Source organism: Delphinus delphis, chromosome 11 (assembly GCF_949987515.2).
Source record: "Delphinus delphis chromosome 11, mDelDel1.2, whole genome shotgun sequence".
NCBI classification, from domain to species: Eukaryota; Metazoa; Chordata; class Mammalia; order Artiodactyla; family Delphinidae; genus Delphinus; species Delphinus delphis.
The window spans coordinates 85,407,587-85,428,073 of NC_082693.1; the positions used below are offsets into that span (position 1 = coordinate 85,407,587).

Consider the following 20,487-nt stretch of genomic DNA (forward strand, 5'->3'; position numbering starts at 1 on the left):
GAAAAACAAAAAGCTTTGCATGGAAAAAATATCATAGTCTACTACATGGCTCAACTATGAGTTGCGTTAATAGAGTCCTAACGCTGAATATTGACCTACCAAAATTATTATATAGCTATATTGGAAAAAGGGTGGGATGGCAGAGATATGGATGGTGGGGTGAGGGGATAAAGATAGTTACATCCTCATCTCCCATAGTGGGAAGACAATATATAATTCCCAAAGTTGAAAATTAAAGAATATTGTCATTATGCTATTTAGAGAAATGGAAGTAAGTATTAAAATAATCAACTAAGAGAGATAGAAGTGGTTGCCTTTGGGGACAGGAAAATGGGGGAGGGGGTGGGTGAGACTTTGCTGTTTTTCATAATAAACTTTGTATAACTGTATGATTCTAGACCAGGGGTTGGCAAATCTTTTCTGTAAAGGACTAGACAGTAAACATTCTAGGCTTTGCAGGCCATATGTGCTCTGTTGCAGATCGGAAAAAGCCTTGTATTCCATCCTATGAAGTGTAAACTCCATGCCAAGGACAATGGAATTCATTGATGGACTTAAAGTGGGGCATTCCCTGATCAGATAGGTTTTGAGAAACTGCACTCAGTGGTGTGGACAATGCAAAGAAAAGATCTGTCATGATAGGTTTAGGAAGACTCAGACTCCTGTCCAGGTGAGAGATTATTTTGTAAAGAAATATATGAATTACCATATTAGGTATCTTTTTGACAGATACACATAGGACTCTGACAAATTACTAAGAGAAATGCCTTTAGTGAATTATTACCATAGATTTTCTATTGTAGGAAACATACTTTAAATGTATATTAAGAAACAAGTTCACCAAGACCTTAGCACTGTTTTATACACACACACACACACACACACACACACACACACACACACTCACTATGTTTTGGTACAGAATAAACTAGTACTTAAGTTGTGGGTATAAGGGTTAACGGCAAGGTGCCAGAGGGCAGGCACATTCTGAAGGCAACTGTTCTAAAGTTCTTTGAAGCTCTCAAAATAGCACAATACTTCCCCTTCTAGTTCCAAGCTTGCCTTTCAGAAAGTACTGTTAAGAATGAAGAAAAGTAGAAAGAAGGATATTTAATTTTTCAAAATGATTATTTGCCTTTGATAGCCTAGGCCTGGGAAATATAGAACATCTGTTGTAATAAATAACTTTCAGAGAGCACATTTCAGTTTATAGTGAATGTGCTTTATTTATTTATTTAGGATGTGGACCGTTTTTAATATTTACTTTTATTATTTATTTATTTAGGCTGCGCTGGGTCTTAGCTGCAGCACATGGGATCTCCGTTGCGGCATGTGGGATCTTTAGTTGCAACATGCGAATTCTTAGTTGAGGCATGCATGTGGGATCTAGTTCCCCAACCAGGGATTGAACCCAGGCCCCCCGCGGAGTCTTACCCACTGGACCACCAGGGAAGTCCCTGAATGTGCTTTAGATTTAGTATCTAACTTGTAATTCTCTCATACATTTGTAAATTCTAGGCATGGAATTTGATTTAAAGATATGTAAGTTCAAGACAGGCAATCCCTGACATGTCCACATTGCTATATTTAATATGGATAACCAACTGAGGACCTACTGTATAGCACAGGGGACTCTGCTCAATAATATGTAATGGCCTAGATGGGAAAAAAATTAGAAAAAGAACAGATACCTGTATATGTGTAACTGAGTCACTTTGCTGTATACCTGCAACTATCACAACATTATTAATCAACTATACTCCAATATAAAATAAAAAGTTAAAAAAAGAGGCAATCCCTGAGATTTCTTTTAAAATTAAGGATATGATGAGTCAGAACAGCAAACATTTCTATAGTATGTGGCTGGCATTGCTCTATGCCTCTTACATGTATGAACTAAATTAGTCCTCATAACAATCCTATGAGGAGTTTACTATTATTATTCCCACTTTATAAATGAGGAAATTGAAGCAGAGGTTAAATTACTTGGCCCAAAACCCCATGGCTAGTAAGTGGCAGAGCTATGATTTGGACCTACATAATTTGACTGTAGAAACTTGTGTTTTTGATTATTACATGACACTGCCTCTTGCACTGATTTAATAGATTAGTGGATATGCAGATTCAAATTGCTCTGACCTGTAATTTCAATGTATCATAATGAGCTATTGGGAGATTAATTACAGTGATTAACACAAATGTGAAGAATACAGCAAAGTCAAACTCATGATCACACATAAGTAAAAGGAAAAATGTCTGCCAACCGTGAGGCACTGATGTTACCTGTCATTTTCAAGTTGCCTTTCTTTTTTCCTTTCTAAAATGCCCACTAAGACTGCAAGCACCATAGGGGTGGGACCCACCTTTCTTGTCTGTTTTTTCATAATAATCTCTGCATCTAGCATGGTACCTGGTACCTAGTGGGCACTCAAATATTTGACCTACTGCAGATTCAAGGGCCTCAGGGAATGCTCTTTCAAGAGGCCGTTTACTAGCTTTGATTAAGTTAGTTATTTTTGGTCCTTTTTAAGACTACAGAAGACCTTCATAAATTCTCACTGTTAAAGATTTAAAAACATGTAAGTAGACACAATAAAACTTGAAAATTCACTTTCTAATCACCAACACATACTCTTTTCCAGTTGACAACTGTCCTGTTTGGTGTGATCTGAGTTCTCCTTCTATGCATCTACATGCATATATGGCAGTACACGTTTATATAAATATACAAATGTAACCACAAATACACATTTTTCTCCTGTCAGTTTCTCATGTCTCTATAAACCTACTTCATTTCTTTTAACAGTTATCTAGTATTTCGTAGTATGGCCATATTAAACTTTATGTAATTACTCCCTATTCATGGACGTTTACCTGGATTCTTACTAGTATCTGTTAAAAACCATGCAGCAATGAACACTGCTGTGCAAATACTTGTAGACATGTAGCCTTACTGGGTAACACGGATCCTTGTTCACCGAAAAGCCAGTTAGTGGGTAGGTACCTTTTAGAACCCACTTAAACAGCGCTTCTTCTTCCCCCCTGCCTTTTTAAGAAGAGGTGGGTAGAGAGCCGGTGAGCGCAATATTAGCAGAGAAGTAAAATTCCTCGCTTAAGGTGTTCGTAAAGTAAACTCCTCCTCTTGCACACGGCTTTTTTTCTCAAGAACAATCTGCATAGGACGTGCAGAACAAGAGATCGGACGGTGACTACCGGGAAGACGTAGGATAAACGGGCTTCTGGGAAGAAGTGCCTGGACGGCGACGTCCTAGAGAACCGCGTCTGCTGAGCCCCGACCCCATCAATTTTGCCCTTTTTAGGCTAGACTGAGGGAGCACTTCTCCTAGTATTAAAAATGGCCCGAAGATAGCAGAGCGAAATTGAAGGTATTGATGTGGCGTGAAAAGTGAACTGAACGGTGGCGAGGCCCAAACAGGAACGGGAGGACACCGCAAGGACCACCACCGGCGCCGGGGCAGCCTCCTCGAGCCACCACGGAGGACTCGCTTTCCCAGCGGCCCCCGCGACCCGCCGGGGCAAAGAGCCCGGCCGGCCCTCGCGAGTGGGGGCGGGACTGAAGCCGGAAGTCACGTGCGGTTACAGCCGCCCGGGTGAGGCCGCCGTTGTCGCCAAGGCTGTTTGGGGCTGTGACTGTGGGAGGCACCGGAGTGATGGCGGTGGAGACTCTGTCCCCGGACTGGGAGTTCGACCGCGTTGACGACGGCTCACAGAGTAAGGGAGCGCCAGGCAAGGGTTGCGGGTGGACGCTCCCCGGCCCGCCTCAGCCCCGGCAGCGCTCCTGCGGGAGGGCTCTGCGTCGCTGTCGGCGCGCAGCCGTCCGCTTCGGGACATTTTCTGCGCCTCGGGGTGTGAGAGGGACGCGCTCGCGAACCTAACTTTCCGGGTTGGGATCCCCGGCGATGCTGGGTCAGGCCCGGCCACGGCTCGGCCTTCGGGGCGGTGACTGTCCTGGGGAGCCCGCTGTGGTCCTGGGGAGCCCGCTGTGGCCCGGGGGGCGCGGCGTCCACTTCGTGCAGCCGGGGGCTCGGGCGGGGCGCGCCCGGGGAGGGCCCGCAGCCCGGGGAGCGGAGGCTGCCTTGTCTCTGGCCGCCCGGGGCTTTCGCCAGATCTTCAGAGCGTGCAGTGGTAGGTGAGGCTGAGGTCCAGGTTCCTGTTTCGGTTTCCTGTCTTTCTTCGTTTTCCTCCCAAACCAACTTTTGGAAGTTTGAGTGTTTTTACCTTCATATTCATATGCTTATCTTCTCTAGAAGATAGCGAAAAAGAACTCATTTCGCGGTAAAAAAATAAACACGTGAATGTCAAGTTTATCTCCTCCCATGCCTTTTATTTACGTTAAGTGGTATTTTTCAAAAGTGATGTCCTGTAGTTTCCAGCGCACCTAAAAAGGTTTCAGAAATTACAGCAAATCTGCTTCCGATTTTACTTAATAAAATTGGATTGTCTCATTTTAACCTAGCAAATTCAGTTCCACGCAGCAAAATTTAGAGGCCAAACTATTTCAGTGAAACCTTACCTAAGATGAATGCAAATTGGTGATCTGTTTCTGACCTTTGGTGATATGAATCTGCGTAGGTGATATAAGAGAGATTGGAACATACTGCTTGTGAATTTGTTTTTTTAATGTAGTTTTCTCAAAAGGTGAATGTAATTTTTAAAAATTAGGGGTAGGGCTTCCCTGGTGGTGCAGTGGTTAAGAATCTGCCTGCCAATGCAGGGGACATGGGTTCCATCCCTGGTCCGGGAAGATCCCACATGCCGCAGAGCAACTAAGCCCGTGCGCCACAACTACTGAGCCTGCGCTCCAGAGCCCGCGAGCCACAACTACTGAAGCCTGCGCGCCACAACTATTGAAGCCCGCGTGCCTAGAGCCCGTGCTCTGTAGCAAGAGAAGCCACTGCAGTGAGAAGCCCACACACCGCAACGAAGAAGAGTAGCCCCCCACTTGCTGCAACTAGAGAAAGCCTGCGCGCAGCAACAAAGACCCATTGCAGCCAAAAATAATAATAAAATAAATAAATTTATTTAAAAAAATTACGTGTATATTTTGCATAATTTTACAAAAGACAGAGGCCCATTAGATGTAATTAGGTTTTATTAGCCTCTCATAGAAGCATGAGCTTAATTCAGGATGGTTAGCAGTTTTTCACAAAACATTCCATAAGTTATAAGCTCCTATGCAGCATGAAAAAATGATCCTGGTGGTGTTGAATCTTTCAACTTGTTTACAGAGAAGATAACTGTATTTACTGTTAAAGTGAACTGTACCTTGTCATGTATGAAGTTTTATGGACAGAGGTTCCCTACTTTAGTATCTGCAAAATATTGGAATGAAAATATGTTTTGGGTTTGAAAAATGGTTCAATCAGAATGATCTGATTCACTCAAAAGACTTTTTCCACATGCCAGGAACTGTGGTAGGTATTAGGGATACAAAGATAAAACAAGGAATTAAGTCTGTTGGAAGAGATAAGCATGTAAATAGGTTTTTGCATTTTTTACTCTTGAAGAATCATTATGGAGTTCTTATTTCAAATCTTTTTATTTTAACTTTTACCAACTTAAAAATTTATCGGCAAGGAACGTTAATGTTATTACAGGTTTTCTCTTGCCTGCTACTTTATGAATTTCCAAACAGACTAAATGAATAATTCATTGGCATGTTTTTCTAGCATTGCCATTAAGAACTCATTTGCTGTTTAAACGCAGCTTTGGTCATTTCCCACGTAACTGAAAACTAGACATGTACTTGGGATTTCGAGAATCTTAATGCAGTTTTAAAAATTTAAGCTGTAGGGAAGAGAGGACTTCTCTGTGCTTTGTTTTCATTAATTTTTGGAATATGAATCATATCTAGACTAATTGCTTTCCAGAATTGCCTAGGTTAATACTATAATGAGATGGGAACCTTAATGAACTAATTGATCCACCTGATTTGGAGCATTAGTTGCAAAATAGGGGAGAATGTGAAGCTAGGTCTTTATCCTTAATGAGTTAGAACATACCTTATCTTAGAGTTGCTTGGCATTGCTAATTTGAGGAGAGAAAATTTTTACTTTTTTTTAGAAGACAGCGATGGAATAAAGTAATTCACATCAATAAAAGAAACTGAGTTGGAGTTGAATTTGCTGCCTTTGGAATGAGTAATGAATTCTTATGTTTAATAAGGTGGAATATTTACTGTCATTAACTTTGCTGAGTAGGCAAACTTTTATTGTCCAGTTTATTCCAGTGAGTTCCTAGAGTCATCTATTAATGTGTAAATTCTGTAAATATCAGCAAAGTATTCTGTACTCACTGTCCTTTAGTGGCTTTTCCAATTCTGTTATGATAGTTAAATAATTAAAACAAAATATCTTGGTAAATTTGAGGCCTTACAGGAATAATATGATGAAGCAGGTCTAAAACCATTTAAAAAACAATATTTAGGTGTATTTTTAGATGTAGTTTACTGTGTAATTAAGCATTACATTTTAAAATTTTGCTTCTATGACAACACAGATTTTTGCACCTAAATCAGGTCATGTTTTTTTTTTGCACAAAAAAGTTGTTTATGACTGAAACATAGAATCAGGACATTGAGTTGTCTAAGGCATTATTCACATATTTTAGATTTTGGAGTAAATGGTATAGTAACTTTTTCATAGTATTTTAAAGTTGCAGTTTTAAGATGATATCTCTAAGTGGTAACATCTACTGTTTTTTACAATTATCGTATCTGTTTGGAAAAGATTGAAAGTTCAGTTATTGTTTAACTTTAAAACTTTATTTTCAAGAAGTCCAGACATTCTGAAGTGATACATTAACAATGCTTAGTATCTACTTTGCTGTGACTTTTCAGATTATTTGAAGTAAATGTCTTGTAATTCATTACTTATACTTCTTACAAACTTTTAAAATTTAAATTTAGAAATTCATGCTGAAGTCCAGCTTAAGAATTATGGGAAATTTCTTGAGGAGTATACCTCTCAGTTGAGAAGAATTGAGGACGCACTGGATGATTCAATTGGAGATGTTTGGGATTTCAATCTTGATCCTATAGCATTAAAGGTTTGATTTTGTTTTATTTTTTAATTTATGTATACTTTTTAAGGACATACTGTATCTTGAAAACAGTTTTCAAAATTGGGATATGTATTTTTATTATTTGGAATCTAAAAGAACTAAAATAAACTTGGAGAAAAATGGTTAATTTCCTTTTCTCTAAGCCACGCATGTGTTTTTGTTTTCCTTTTTAAAGCATGACACAAACTCAAAGTCTTCAGTGTCAAAGAATGACACGAACCCCAACTCTTTGAGCTAACTTGTTTTTTATTATCAAGAAAATGAAGAGGATTGGAATAGCATATTGAAACTTTACTTGTTTTTTTTATTGAGGTTATTTTACATACAGTGAGAAGCATAGATTTAAAATACTGTTCAGTGAATTTTACCAAGCACCTATTCCCATGTATCTCATATCCCAATCAAGATACTGAATATTTCCATGATTTCCCAAAAGCTCCCTTATGCTATTTAGGGGACCTTAATATGGGAGTGATTTTTTTAAGATATAAAATAAGTCACTCCTGCTCTGTTCCATTTTGAGGTAGTTCTGTTTTATCTTTGAAACTGTTGGCGCTTAAGTCATAGCTAACATTTATTGAGTACTTATTATGTGCTAGACAACTGTCCTAAGTCGCATGTTGACTTACTTTAATAACAGCTTTCCTGAGATGTAATTCATATATCGTACAATTCTTTGGTTTTTACTGTATTCATAGAATTGTGCCACCATCACCAGAGTCAACTTTAGAACATTTTCACCAGCCCAAAAAGAAATCCCATAGCCATTAGCAGTCACTGCCCGTCTGGTGTGGTGCTAGTGCTGAGTACAGGGTCGAACACAAGTTTCCATAGAAGAGAGATAGTCTCTCAGTTTGTGTATTTAGAATTTTCATGATTTTTTTCAAATTAAAAAGAAATTTTATTTTCCTTTGTTTCTATAGCTTTTGCCTTATGAACAGTCTTCCCTTTTGGAACTCATAAAGACTGAAAACAAGGTACAGATTCCTAAACCTAAAAATCTATTTTTAAAATGCTTTAGTTATCTGCTATAATTTACTTTTTTCCTTTTGTGTTTTTACTCATGAAACTAGGTCTTAAACAAGGTCATCACTGTTTATGCTGCACTTTGTTGTGAAATCAAGAAATTAAAATATGAGGTAATTATTTGTACTCTTAAGACCTTAAAAACATGATTTAAAAGCAAATATGTGCTTATATGTGTACAGTGTGCATAAATATTTAGTGAATGTTGAATGAACTGTATATTTATAATAGTAGTAATAATGAGTACCATTCACTGGGTGTTTACTGTGTACCAAACATCATGCTAACCCCGTTAATGCTAATAACCACCCAGGAGGTACGTGAGGAATAGATGAGGAAACCGAAGCTGAAAGAGTGTCACTCAACCTAACATTTTACTGGTAATAATGGTTTGAGTCTGGGTCTGCATTCCTTCTGTGTTACTTGTCATATATAATGGCTTTCTGGATATAACTGATTTTTTTTTAAAGCTTTGCATTTTTAATATGTTCTGTGTTTCCTCACCCATGAGCCATTAAAACTCTGGTAGAAGATGGTAAACTTCATCTTTTTTTCTCTACCTTTTTGATACTATGTGGTTGCTTTTTCTCTCATGAACTAGTGGGAGGATGTGGGAAATTACAGAGTGGTCAGATAAGACAAAGTAAAGGCTAAAGAAATCAAGAAATAAGGTTGAGTATCAGTAATATCTTTGGTACTCTAAAGATAAATTACATTTACCTATATTGCAAGCAGTTTTTGAATTTAAGTGAATTTATGTATGTGATGTAGTCATCTGCTTACTATTAAATAGGGATAACTAAGAGAGCTTAGGAATTTAAAAACAAAATAGCAACCTTATAAAATTATTTTAATTTTTTTTAAACAGGCTGAAACTAAATTTTACAATGGTCTCTTGTTTTATGGAGAAGGAGGTAAGTTTTAAAATTTCACATTGTAATGTTATGCTTTTTTTTGCGATTGAAATGAACAAAAAGTTAACTGGCAATTCTAGGACTGTCATGATCATGTGAAGTATTAGTGTGAGAAAATTAACATTCAGATTTTTTGTCGGTTTATATTTTTGTTTGGTAAACAGGTAAAAAAAACCTCAGTGATGAAGCAGCAGCAAATTCTGTATGAAGTTTATTTTGATATTTTTATAAATTACAAAGCACTGTAGCTAGATGAGGATTTTCCTTGAATTCATTAAATAGTGAAACAGATGGTTACTTTTAATTGTGTGATTAATGATTGTTTCATTTTTCTCTTCAGTGTAAAAATTCTGTTTTCAATACTATGCAGATTAGAAGATGTCCTAATGAATAAAAATCACATTTTTTCTTTTGGTGTTGATTAAAATAAAAAATTGAAATATTCTTCATGTTGCCTTTTAAAGCTACGGATTCCAGCATGGTGGAAGGCGATTGCCAAATTCAGATGGGGAGATTTATTTCATTCTTACAGGTAAATGGTTTTTACTTTTTATTGAGCCTTTTCTTTGAAAAGTTTGAGTAAATCACACACAATCAGAAAAGAGTTATGAAAGCTTCAAATGCTAAGAATGTGTACTGTGAGGGTAAGATACTTAGTTGGAGATGGATTAAATTGATAGTTAAGGAGATTGTAATTCCTGGAAGATTTTCATAGCATTTTTAGTAAGATAAGCTATCAAAATAAGTTTCTTTGTATAATTTCATTTATGGACAGTTTATCACCATGCCTTTTAAAATAATTTAAATTTTGTACCTGGTAGGAAAGGATACTTTATGTTCGAAAAAGTTGTTAATGGAGATCTTTAAGCTGTTATGTGAGCTATGATGAGGTTTAAAAGCAGCAGCACATGATGCTTCTAACCAGATGTTTCAGTTTAGATATGCTTTTCATCACTGCAAAGTTTTAGTTATTCTAGGTCTTTTGGTTTATCAAAAGAATGAAATAACTTCTGTTTCTCTGTTATAAAAGCAATGCTTATATAATATGACAAAGGCAAAAATTGGAGATAAGGGAACAGTACTCATAATCTCACTTACCTTCTGATTGTTGGATATAAGATTTGATATATTTCATTGAATCACGCACGCTACTATATTCAAATCTTTTATATCTTTACTACTTTTTTTGGTCTTCTTACCTAACAGAGCATTTTGTTGAAAGTATCCTCTATGATGGTTTGTGTCAGTCAGGGTTCAGTCCAGAAAACAAATCACATGAGGTATTTCAAAAGGGGAGATTTAATAGAGCTACCATATGATCCAGCAATGCCACTCCTGGGCATATATTCTGAAAGACAAAAACTCTAATTCAAAAAGATACATGCACCCCAGTGATACAGCATTATTTAAAATTGCCAAGTTATGAAAGCAACCTAAGTGTCCATCAACAGATGAATGGATAAAGAAGATGTGGTACATATATACAAAAATGGAATATTACTCATCCATAGAAAAGAGTGAAATAATGCCATTTGCAGCAACAGAGCCGGACCTAGAGATTTTCATACTAAGTGAAGTAAGTCAGACAGAGAGAGACAAATATTATGTGATATCACTTATATGTGGAACCTAAAAAATAATACAAATGAATTTGTTTACAAAACTGAAACAAACAAACATAGAAAACAAACTTATGGTTGCCAAAGGGGAAAGGTGGTGGGGAGCGATAAATTAGGAGCTTGGGATTAACAGATACACAATACTATACATAAAATAGGTAAACAACAAGGATTTACTGTATAGCACAGGGAACTATACTCAATCTTTTGTAATAACCTATAATGGAAGAGAATCTGAAAAAAATATATATAATTGAATCACTCTGCTGTACATCTGAAACTAACAGTATTATAAATCAACTATACTTCAATTAAAGAAAGAAAGAGAAAAAAATGAGGAGATTTAATATAGAGAATTGGTTCCATAAGAATTGGAGGGCTGAAAGAAAAAACAGTGAGGTAAGCCAGAGGAAGCAGATATCACCTCTACATCTAGGGTAAAAAAGGGAAAAGGTTCGGGTTGCCAGAGTCTGGGAGCTATAGGAGGAGGAGCCCTAGGGAATTAGTATCATACCTCTGAGGAAGCAGTGCTGCCTGGTTGCTGCTGGTAGAGTTTAAAATTGAAGATTGGTTCTGTAGTGCTGAAAGAAGGGAGGAGCCTGGGGCAAGCTGCCATTGCTGGGGTGAACTGCTCCTGCCTGGATTATGTTGATAAAAACAGCAAGAAATAGGAAGGATGTCCATTTCCTGCCTTCTAGTCTGCTTTTAATGCCACCTGTTGGCAGAACCTAACAGGAAGCCTGCTGGGCAGGAGTCTAAGAAATGTTAATTTACAAGGTTGAAGTGAATGTGTCAGTTTCTCTAGTTTTGTCAAATTTTGCATTTCTTATTTTGAGGATGTTTTATTTGGTGCATACAAGTTTATAATTGTTCATAATTTCCAGTAAATGGAATCTTTTATTGTGTGGTGATCTTCTTAAGCTGTGATAATAATTATGTATGTAATATATAGTTACATATATGGTCATTAGCTATAGTAATGCTAATAAAATCTGTTTGATATTAATATCATTGCCCCAGCTCTGTTTTAGTTAGCATTTTTTTAAAAATTCTTTTTATTCTTTCAGCCTTTCAGTGTCATTATGTTTTAGTTGTGTTTCTTTAAAACTGCATCTATCTGGATTTTGCTTTTTTATATAATCTGAAAATTTCTGTGTTTTAATTGGTTAATTCTATTTCTATTTCTGTCTTATATAAATAGTGTATTATGTATCTGGACTTATTTCTGCCTTTTTGTTTTGTGCTTTCTATTTGTCCTGCATTTTCTGTTCTTTCCTCTGCTTTTATTAGACTTATAGAAGTTTAATAAGAAATGTAAAACTGGAGCTGTTTAAATAAAATTGAAATGTATTATTTTCACTTTCAAAAAATTTAAATTGTGGATCTAACAGCTGCATATGATTCCATTTTTAAACATTCAACAAATGTTTTATGAGCCTAGCATATGTTAGAAACTGTTCTTGGTGCTTGGGATACAGCAGTGCACAAAACCAACAGAAATTTCTGCCCTCATAGAGCTTACAGTTTACAGCAGCCATAAGTTTAATTAGGCTCTAAATATTTTAGGATAGATGTGAGTTAACTATTTAATGACAAACATATTCCTGGGATAATTAATATTTCACTTGATGTGTGCCAAGCCTGTTCATAGATAAGGTTCAAGGTAATAAACATTTGAAGTTATTTCAGAGTGACTTCTGAAGACCCCTTCCCCTCATTGTCATGCTTTCTAAACTGGCAGCTTCTGAGCTTCTTCATTCATTCAGATGTTCACTCATTTATTCATTTAATAGGCAGACATTTATTGAGAAGCAGTTGAGGGTTAGCCACCATACTGGGCAGTGGCCATTCAAAGAAGGAATAAGACAGTCTCTGTCAGTTAGGAGTTATATGAGTAATGAAAACAAGACTTAAAATAGAAGGATGAATGAAATGCTGTAGGGGCAAAGAGGTAGAAATAACGTTGGGAGGTGAATTAAGAACTGATTGCTTGAAGGATGCTTGAAGTTGTCTTTCTGCAGGTTAACTGGAGATTTTTAATAGAAAACTATTTTGTTTAGCATTGTTACCATAAAAATTCAGTCAGAAATAGTGACATTTACTCAACTTGTAACATATACTCAACTTGTCATTTCAGGAACTGTCTTGTTTTGTTACGAGGTGCTATGAAGTGGTGATGAATGTAGTCCATCAGTTGGCTGCCCTCTATATCAGTAACAAGTAATGGATTTTAGAAATGTTTTTACATTTTTTAATAGAGATGCAGGAAATGTTTTTCTTAAACTAGCTAAATATCTGAAAGTTTTTCATTTGTTCACTCACTTATTCACTCATTCCTTCATTCACTTATTCAGCGTTCTCTGAACACTCATGATGTTTTAAACACTACTTGATGTGTGTAATCCATAGGTTAGTAAGACAGTTTCTGCCATGCTGAATGAGCCCATTATCTGTCTGAACGAGAATGTTGACAATAATCTTAAAGAAATCTGATTGTATAGAAAAGGCTAATATAGAATTAGTATATGTACCAAGTTGTCTCTACTTATTTCCCCTTTCCTTTACATTGAAGGGTCCTTGGATTAGAATCATGTGACACTTTTCTTAAACTACAGAATCTTGGGGAGTGGGGCTAGGTAATCTACCCTGAAAAATTTTTGTGAGTAATTCTAATGCTCTTCCAAGTTTGGAGACCACTGCCCTAAATCAAGAAAAAGACCACATTTTCATAGAGCCCTTAGTATTCTTAACCACCACAAAGTAATATCTTGCATTTGATTAAAACTGTATATTTAAAAATTTTCCCATTTACTACTTAATTATAATGTTACAAAACTTTGTTGAGGTATATGACTAGGGAGTCTCAATTATGAGAAGAGAGGTAACTGAAGCCCAAAGGAATTATTTGCCAAGATTCCATAGCAAGTTAGGTACTGCTTTTTTGGTCACCAGTCCATTCATTGTTGTTCTTAGTATACCATGCTGCATCTCAACTCTCTTTATAAAGTGAAAGACTGTGTTAACTGTTTCTCATTCTCATGTTTTTCCAGTCAGTCAGTTATTTATTTTATGTTCTGTGCTCTCACTGAGGTTCTCCTCATGGCAGAAGTGAATGAGAGCACAGCTCCTCCCAACCCCTGCTGTACTTGGTGTGTAATTCAAAGAGACTCCCCACTACCACACTGCTGCCCTTGAAAGAGGAAATTTGTCTGAATTTTGTGTTTAATTTTTTAAATATTCTATCTTGTGGGATATTTATATATGCTTTGATAAGTATCAATTTATTTACTGTTGAGTAGATTGACTCTCTAGGAAGTAAAATTGAATTATCCTGGGGCTTTTGACTTTGGTATAATCCCATTTGTATGCATTGTTTTTTCAGTAGGAATGAGAATGCTAGCAATAAATCCAACTGAACAGAGGTCTAGTTCCCAAATGCCAGTTTGGGTGGGATAAAGATTCTAGTTGAAAATTGCGAAATTCTGATAGTTTAGAAAGAAAGAAATACCAGTTTTGTTATTTCTTTAGCTCCATCCCAAGTTAGATCCTTTAGGTTTGAATGGCTAAGGGTTATTCATGGGCTGCCTATTGACATATACCTACCCACTGAGGAGTTGGGTGTAGGCAAGGAGAGCCCAGACTCTGTATGTACAAGTTATCTGCTTGGGAAAGTGGAATACGATAATAATTCTTTGGGTCGTGTAAATTTTAGTGACTAAAGCCTAAATAAAAATAAATACATATTAAAATTCCAAGAGCTTCTGCTGTTATGTGTTTTCCTTAAACATGAACTGTGACAAAAAAGGAGATTTTTTTTTTTTAAACTTGGGTGTTATTTTATTACAGGATTGCACCCAAAATTATAGAGACAACTGGAGTTCATTTTCAGGTAAAAGTAATTTAACTTGACCTGTAAAATTGTAATTTTTAGTATATTTTACTTTGGAGTTTGTATGATTGGGGAGTACAACAATTATTGCAAGGCTCTTAAAGGAGTTCTTTTTTTTGCTTTTGTTCTCTTTTATCTGTGAAGTTGATGAGGCATTACTGACCCACTATCAGTGTAACTCTTCCTAGTATTCGCCCAATGCAGACTCTCCAAGTGGTCTCTTCAGAGAATCTACAGTATCATGATCAAGGATGAAATATTGGGTGAAGGGTTTCCCAATTTAAGGCTGATGGTTCCATCTGAGGATTAACAGTTTCATCTGTAGTTTAATTTACCCACTACTTTAATTTAGTAATTAGCCCAAGTGTGTTTAACTTAAAAAATCCACATGAAGCTTAACTTCTAACTAGTGATTAAATGATAATCATTTAAGGTTTTTTGACAGACTATGTATGAGCACTTGGGAGAGCTGCTAACAGTTCTGCTTACCCTGGATGAAATTATTGACAATCATATCACACTGAAAGACCACTGGACTATGTACAAAAGGTGAGCCAATTACAATGTTTAAAATACTCTTACTTTGTATAGGTAATGTATTAGTAAAAAATAAATAAATATAAATAGAACAGATCCGTTAGGAGACCTGAAGATCTGTACTTAGAAGGATCTCATGTCAGATTTTCTTTGAAGACAGTAACCATTCTTTTAATTTCAGGTAGGCTTTTTGAGTGTATGATATACTTGTACAAAGCATCCTAATTCTTAAAGTGTAGTTGTTAATTTGACTATCTTAGGACTCAGATTCATTTTTTCCTTGTTCTATACGAATGATAGTTGTTTATTCTCCGCTTGGTTTTATTTTGTTTTATACTCCAGAACTTTTAAAAGTCAAGGCATTTTGTTTTATTCAATCTATAAGCATTCACTAAATGTCTGTTGTCTAGAGAGCACCAGATATCTGAATTTAAGATGATATAAAAAGGTATGATTAGAAAATTAAATATGTTAGGATTGTTTTTGTTCAAATTTTCAAATGTGTAGAGCCAAACAAGTGATACAAATATAAAACTTTGATTTCTGGGAATATTTTTGATACAATAATTTATTAGGCAAATCAAAGGTCTTTCTCCTACTTTTCTACAAGGTTACTGAAATCTGTCCATCACAACCCTTCAAAATTTGGAATTCAGGAAGAAAAACTAAAGCCATTTGAAAAGTTCTTGCTGAAGCTAGAAGGACAGTTACTTGATGGAATGATATTTCAGGTATGAGTGCTGTATCAGGCTATAGTAAATGGGCTTATATTAGTAGACCCATCTCAGAATTGTAGTGGGCCACTTTTATAGCATATTGTTGTGACTATATTTTTCTTTAAAAGTGCTTAGGCTTAAAACATGGTTAATGTACTAAAATATAGTTATATCAGTATCTAGTAGGAAATGAAATTAATAGTATACTGGTTGTATTTGTGATAAGGGTTTTTTAAATTATGTAAAAGGATAAAACTGTTCAAGGGTTAGTATCTGAGTAGTTGTGTCAAGCATTTTGTTTGTTGTTAACCTCTAGATTTAGGTTTGTAAGACAGCCTTTTATAAGTCTGTTTTAATTTCCTACTCGGAATATAATTTGCATCTGCACAATCCAGGTAGCTTCTAACCACGTGTGGCTGTTTAAATGTAAATTAATTAAAAAAAAAATTCATTTCTTCTGCTACACTAGCAACATGTCAAATTCTTAATAGCTGCATGTAATCTCATTATCACACTGTGCACCTTAAACTTATATATGTTATATGCCAGTGATATCTTAGTAAAGCTGGGAGAAAAGCCAGCTGTGGCTAACAATCATATCAGACAGCACAGATATAAAACATTTTCATCATCACAGAAAGTTCTGTTGGATGGCACAGTTTTGGGTAGTATCCACCAGAAATTGCATTACAGTACCCTTGAACAATATGGGTTTGAACTGCACAGATCCACTTATATATGTATATTTTTCAATAGTAAACGCTATAGTATTACACAGTCCACGGTTGGCTGAATGCAAGTGTGCGGAGAAACCGTGGATGCAGAGGGCTAGTTCTAAATTATACGGGGATTAACCCCCACTTGTTCAAGTGTCAACTGTGTGTTCCATTTAAAATCTGATTCAAGGTTACCTTTAATTTATATTTTAGATGATCACAGTTTTTACAGAATGATCACAACTCTTGTTTATACCAACTTAACTGTTAATCTGTTAATTTCAGAAGAATTTTTTTGTTGATTCTTTTTCCAGGAGTCATTTCTACACATAATGTAATAAAGTGTTAGGAAAGTAATTGTAAACAGAAAAAGTCTCCTCTTAAAATTGCAAATTAAAATAATAAAGCATGCTTTCCCATGCTTCATCAGATACACCTTCTATACATCAGCAAGCATCACTTGTGTGTATCTCTTCATGTAGAATTATAGATTTTGATTCAGTTTTATTACTTTCACATAAGGGGTACTCAAATATGTAAGTACATATACATTTCCCATTCAGAAGGATTTAGATATTAGGTTAAGGTTAAAAACCTGAGACTCAGTGTTAGTAAAATCAAAATGATGAATGTAGGAGTTTATCACTCTATATTTAAATCTGTTTAAAGCATATTAAGTCATAATAGCTTATGAGAGTGTAAATTTCTCTAAATGTTTCCTGTCTAGGCCTGTATAGAACAGCAGTTTGATTCTCTCAATGGAGGAGTATCTGTGTCAAAAAATAGCACTTTTGCTGAAGAATTTGCACATAGTATTCGCTCAATTTTTGCAAATGTAGAAGCCAAACTTGGTAATGTAACATGCATTTTTTGGTTTTCATTTAAAAGTTTTCACTTCCTTTAAAGCAGAATTTTAAGTATATTCTGTTTTTCTCTCATGTTATTGTTTTATAAGGAGAACCTTCTGAAATTGACCAGAGAGACAAGTATGTAGGAATTTGTGGACTCTTTGTATTGCACTTTCAAATTTTTCGAACGGTTGATAAAAAGTTTTATAAGTCTTTATTGGACATTTGTAAGAAGGTAAGAACTTGGAACTTCTATTTTTTTCAATTTGAATAGATGGAAAAGATTTGGGATAAAATTGGGTATTTTAAAATGTATTTTATTCCTGCTTACAAAAATAATAATTTTTGTAATATTTTGTAATAATAATTACAAAAATAATATCATAATATTCATTTTAAAGAATATTTAAAATATTTAAGCATTCCAGAAATAAGTAACATAGTAAATGAAAATACCCCATAATTCCACATTGTATAAATACATATTAGTGGATGCTTTTCCACATTTTTTCCTGTATATTAACTTGCTATTACTACTTTTTTCTCTTTCTTTTCCTTCGCTTTCTCTTCTTGCCACCCATTCTCATTATTGAAGTAGGAAGAAATTTAAAACAATTTTTTTCTCTGTCTTTGCTGTTTCCATGATGTGGCACCTGTTTTCAAAATTGAAAATTTAGATGGTTTATATAATCAAGTGATATATGACCATGAGAACCCAGCCATCTTGGATATTTATTTTGTATTTTTTCACTAAAATAGAGTGAAAGTAAAGGTCATGAAGACTCAAGTTTCTGTTTAATTTTTGCATATTTTTGTTCATCTGAAAATCTGTGAGTGTGTGTTGTTTAATATTTAGACAGAATAAAATTAGTGTCATGCTCCACACCAGATATAGGAATGCCTTTACTCTGTGCCACATTAACATAATTTATCTCATATTATTGAGTATCTTTTTATCATTATTTTTCTTGAAATAGGTTGTTTTCCATTGCATGTTGTAGGATTATTAAACAGTTTGTTGCTTAACCTGCATTTAATGATTTTCCTCCTCTTTCATTTCCTGTTTCAGGTACCAGCCATCACTCTGACTGCTAATATTATTTGGTTTCCCGACAATTTTTTGATCCAGAAAATACCAGCAGCTGCCAAACTACTGGATAGAAAAAGTCTTCAAGCCATTAAAATATACAGAGATACTTTCCTACAGCAGAAAGCTCAGTCACTTACCAAGTAGGTTTTATAAGTACCCATAATGTAAATATTTAGATAGTTTATATTTTCAAATTTTATACTGATTCTAAATATGCAGAAAGCATTTGAATTATAAGATCAGACATAGTTACTCATTACCAAAGGAAACGTTGGGCAGTCTCAAGATTTATTTTCTAGGAGTGTTGTTTTAAATGTTGTAGGCTTAAACTCAATTTAAGATGTAGGCAAATTATACTTTATGGAAATATAGATACGTGTGCATACATTCATATACTTTCTGTCAGGTGCATTAAATATTTTTGTGTGTAAAGTGAAGTCTCTGCAGTAGATGCCAGTTGATGACATTTAGAACATTGTGTGTACATGACTCAATGCTGATTTTTGCAGGAGTTGACTTTAGTTTAATGCACTCCTTTTTTTTATTTTTATGAAAGTAATGTATGCACATATTTAAGAAGTTAAGAAGTACTAAAGGTTCAGAGGAAAAAAATGATTGTCCTCTGCCCCATTCCCCCCTGTGCCTTCGTCCTGCTTCCTAAAAGAACACTTTTAACTCTTAGTTTCTTCTGATACTTACATCTTTTAGCTTATCTTACTGTGTAAAATTTCAAATATACACAAAATAGAGAAAATAGTATAATGAGCCCCCATGTTCTCATCACATAGCCTTAACGATTAAATTTACTGTACATTGTCACTTGAGTATACTGCTAAAATTTCACATTGATTGGGATGAAGATTTTAAGTGAAGTGACACAGGACTCTGCCAGTGGCCCTGTACTGGACAGTTTTTAACTGTAACATGGTTAAAGGGTAATAGGGATATTTACCTACTTTCTGTTAATCTTGACTATTGAGGGGAAATTGGGTCACTTCTGTACAGTGGGGCAAAGAGGAATATATCTGGAATATACGAGATCCCCTAAAGCACCTCTTAGTACTCCCAAGTCCTATAATTAAAGTTAGTGGAGAGTGACAAGTCAATTCAGGCAGGACTACTCATGGCAGAGATTTCAGGGCTCTCCAATACACTCTGAAACAGAGTTGAGGAGGGATAAAGACATAAGTTTGGATTTAGATTAAAGAGATGAGCTCAGTAGGATGGAGAGACAGGACCAGGCTTGGTAGCAGTAATTTAAAAAAAGATGTGTATGTTTTAGTTATCAGAGACTTCATATTCTTTAACAGTATGATGCAGTTGCTAAAACTGTCAGTTTGTACTTAGATTACATTAATAACTATACCCAAGTTATGGAAGCTAGTAGTTATAATATCTAGGCTAGGGGAATTGGTAGTTCCATTAAATTCTTATTGGTCAGATTATAATGAGTGTTTGGTGGTGCCACATTTTAAGAGTGTCACAAACGGTAGCATCTTCAGACGAACCTGATCAGGATGTTAGATCTGAGAACCATGACCTTTGAAGACTCACTGAAAAGTCTCTATATAGTTTGGCCTTTAAAAGAGAAATCTGAGGAATGATGTATTAGATTTCTTTAAATATTTGAAGGGCATTCAGGTTGAAGAGGGAACAGATTTGATCTCTGTGGCTCCAAGAAGTTGAATTAGAACCAAAAGATGAATGTGACAGATATTAATAATAATTGCCAACATTATCAAGCTTGTAACTATGTAGTAGGCATTATGCTAAAGGCTTTAAACACATTGTCTTTTGTAAACCCTGTAACAGTCTTCTCATATGGGAAATAACAAAGTCACAACTAGTATTTACCCTATGCTTTCTATAAGCCAATAACTATTCCAGGAACTTCATGTGTATCATCTTTTTTAATCATCAGAAAATCCTATGAGGTAGGTACTGTTGTCATGTCCATTTTATAGGTGAGAAAATTGAGACACAGAGGGATTGAACTTACCCAAATTGAAACAACTAATATGTGGCAGAGCTGGGAAGTCTAACTCTAGA

At 35.4% G+C, this 20,487-nt stretch overlaps 1 protein-coding gene across 3 annotated transcripts in view; it reads left to right on the forward strand.

Moving 5' to 3' along the window:
- Positions 1 to 3,594: 3,594 nt before the first annotated feature.
- The window catches only part of WASHC4 (WASH complex subunit 4), a 51,713-nt gene continuing 34,820 nt past the window's right edge, over positions 3,595 to 20,487 (forward strand). For all 3 annotated transcript variants that reach the window (XR_009521252.1, XM_060025526.1, XM_060025527.1), the window contains exons 1-13: positions 3,595 to 3,732; positions 6,929 to 7,068; positions 8,007 to 8,060; positions 8,157 to 8,222; positions 8,978 to 9,023; positions 9,488 to 9,555; positions 12,780 to 12,862; positions 14,489 to 14,531; positions 14,977 to 15,080; positions 15,679 to 15,799; positions 17,228 to 17,351; positions 17,456 to 17,583; positions 18,418 to 18,578. Coding sequence is in view for 2 of the 3 variants with exons in the window: in XM_060025526.1 (XP_059881509.1) it covers positions 3,672 to 3,732; positions 6,929 to 7,068; positions 8,007 to 8,060; positions 8,157 to 8,222; positions 8,978 to 9,023; positions 9,488 to 9,555; positions 12,780 to 12,862; positions 14,489 to 14,531; positions 14,977 to 15,080; positions 15,679 to 15,799; positions 17,228 to 17,351; positions 17,456 to 17,583; positions 18,418 to 18,578 (1,199 nt within the window). In the remaining variant the exon portion in view is untranslated. The remainder of the gene's footprint in view (positions 3,733 to 6,928; positions 7,069 to 8,006; positions 8,061 to 8,156; positions 8,223 to 8,977; positions 9,024 to 9,487; positions 9,556 to 12,779; positions 12,863 to 14,488; positions 14,532 to 14,976; positions 15,081 to 15,678; positions 15,800 to 17,227; positions 17,352 to 17,455; positions 17,584 to 18,417; positions 18,579 to 20,487) is intronic.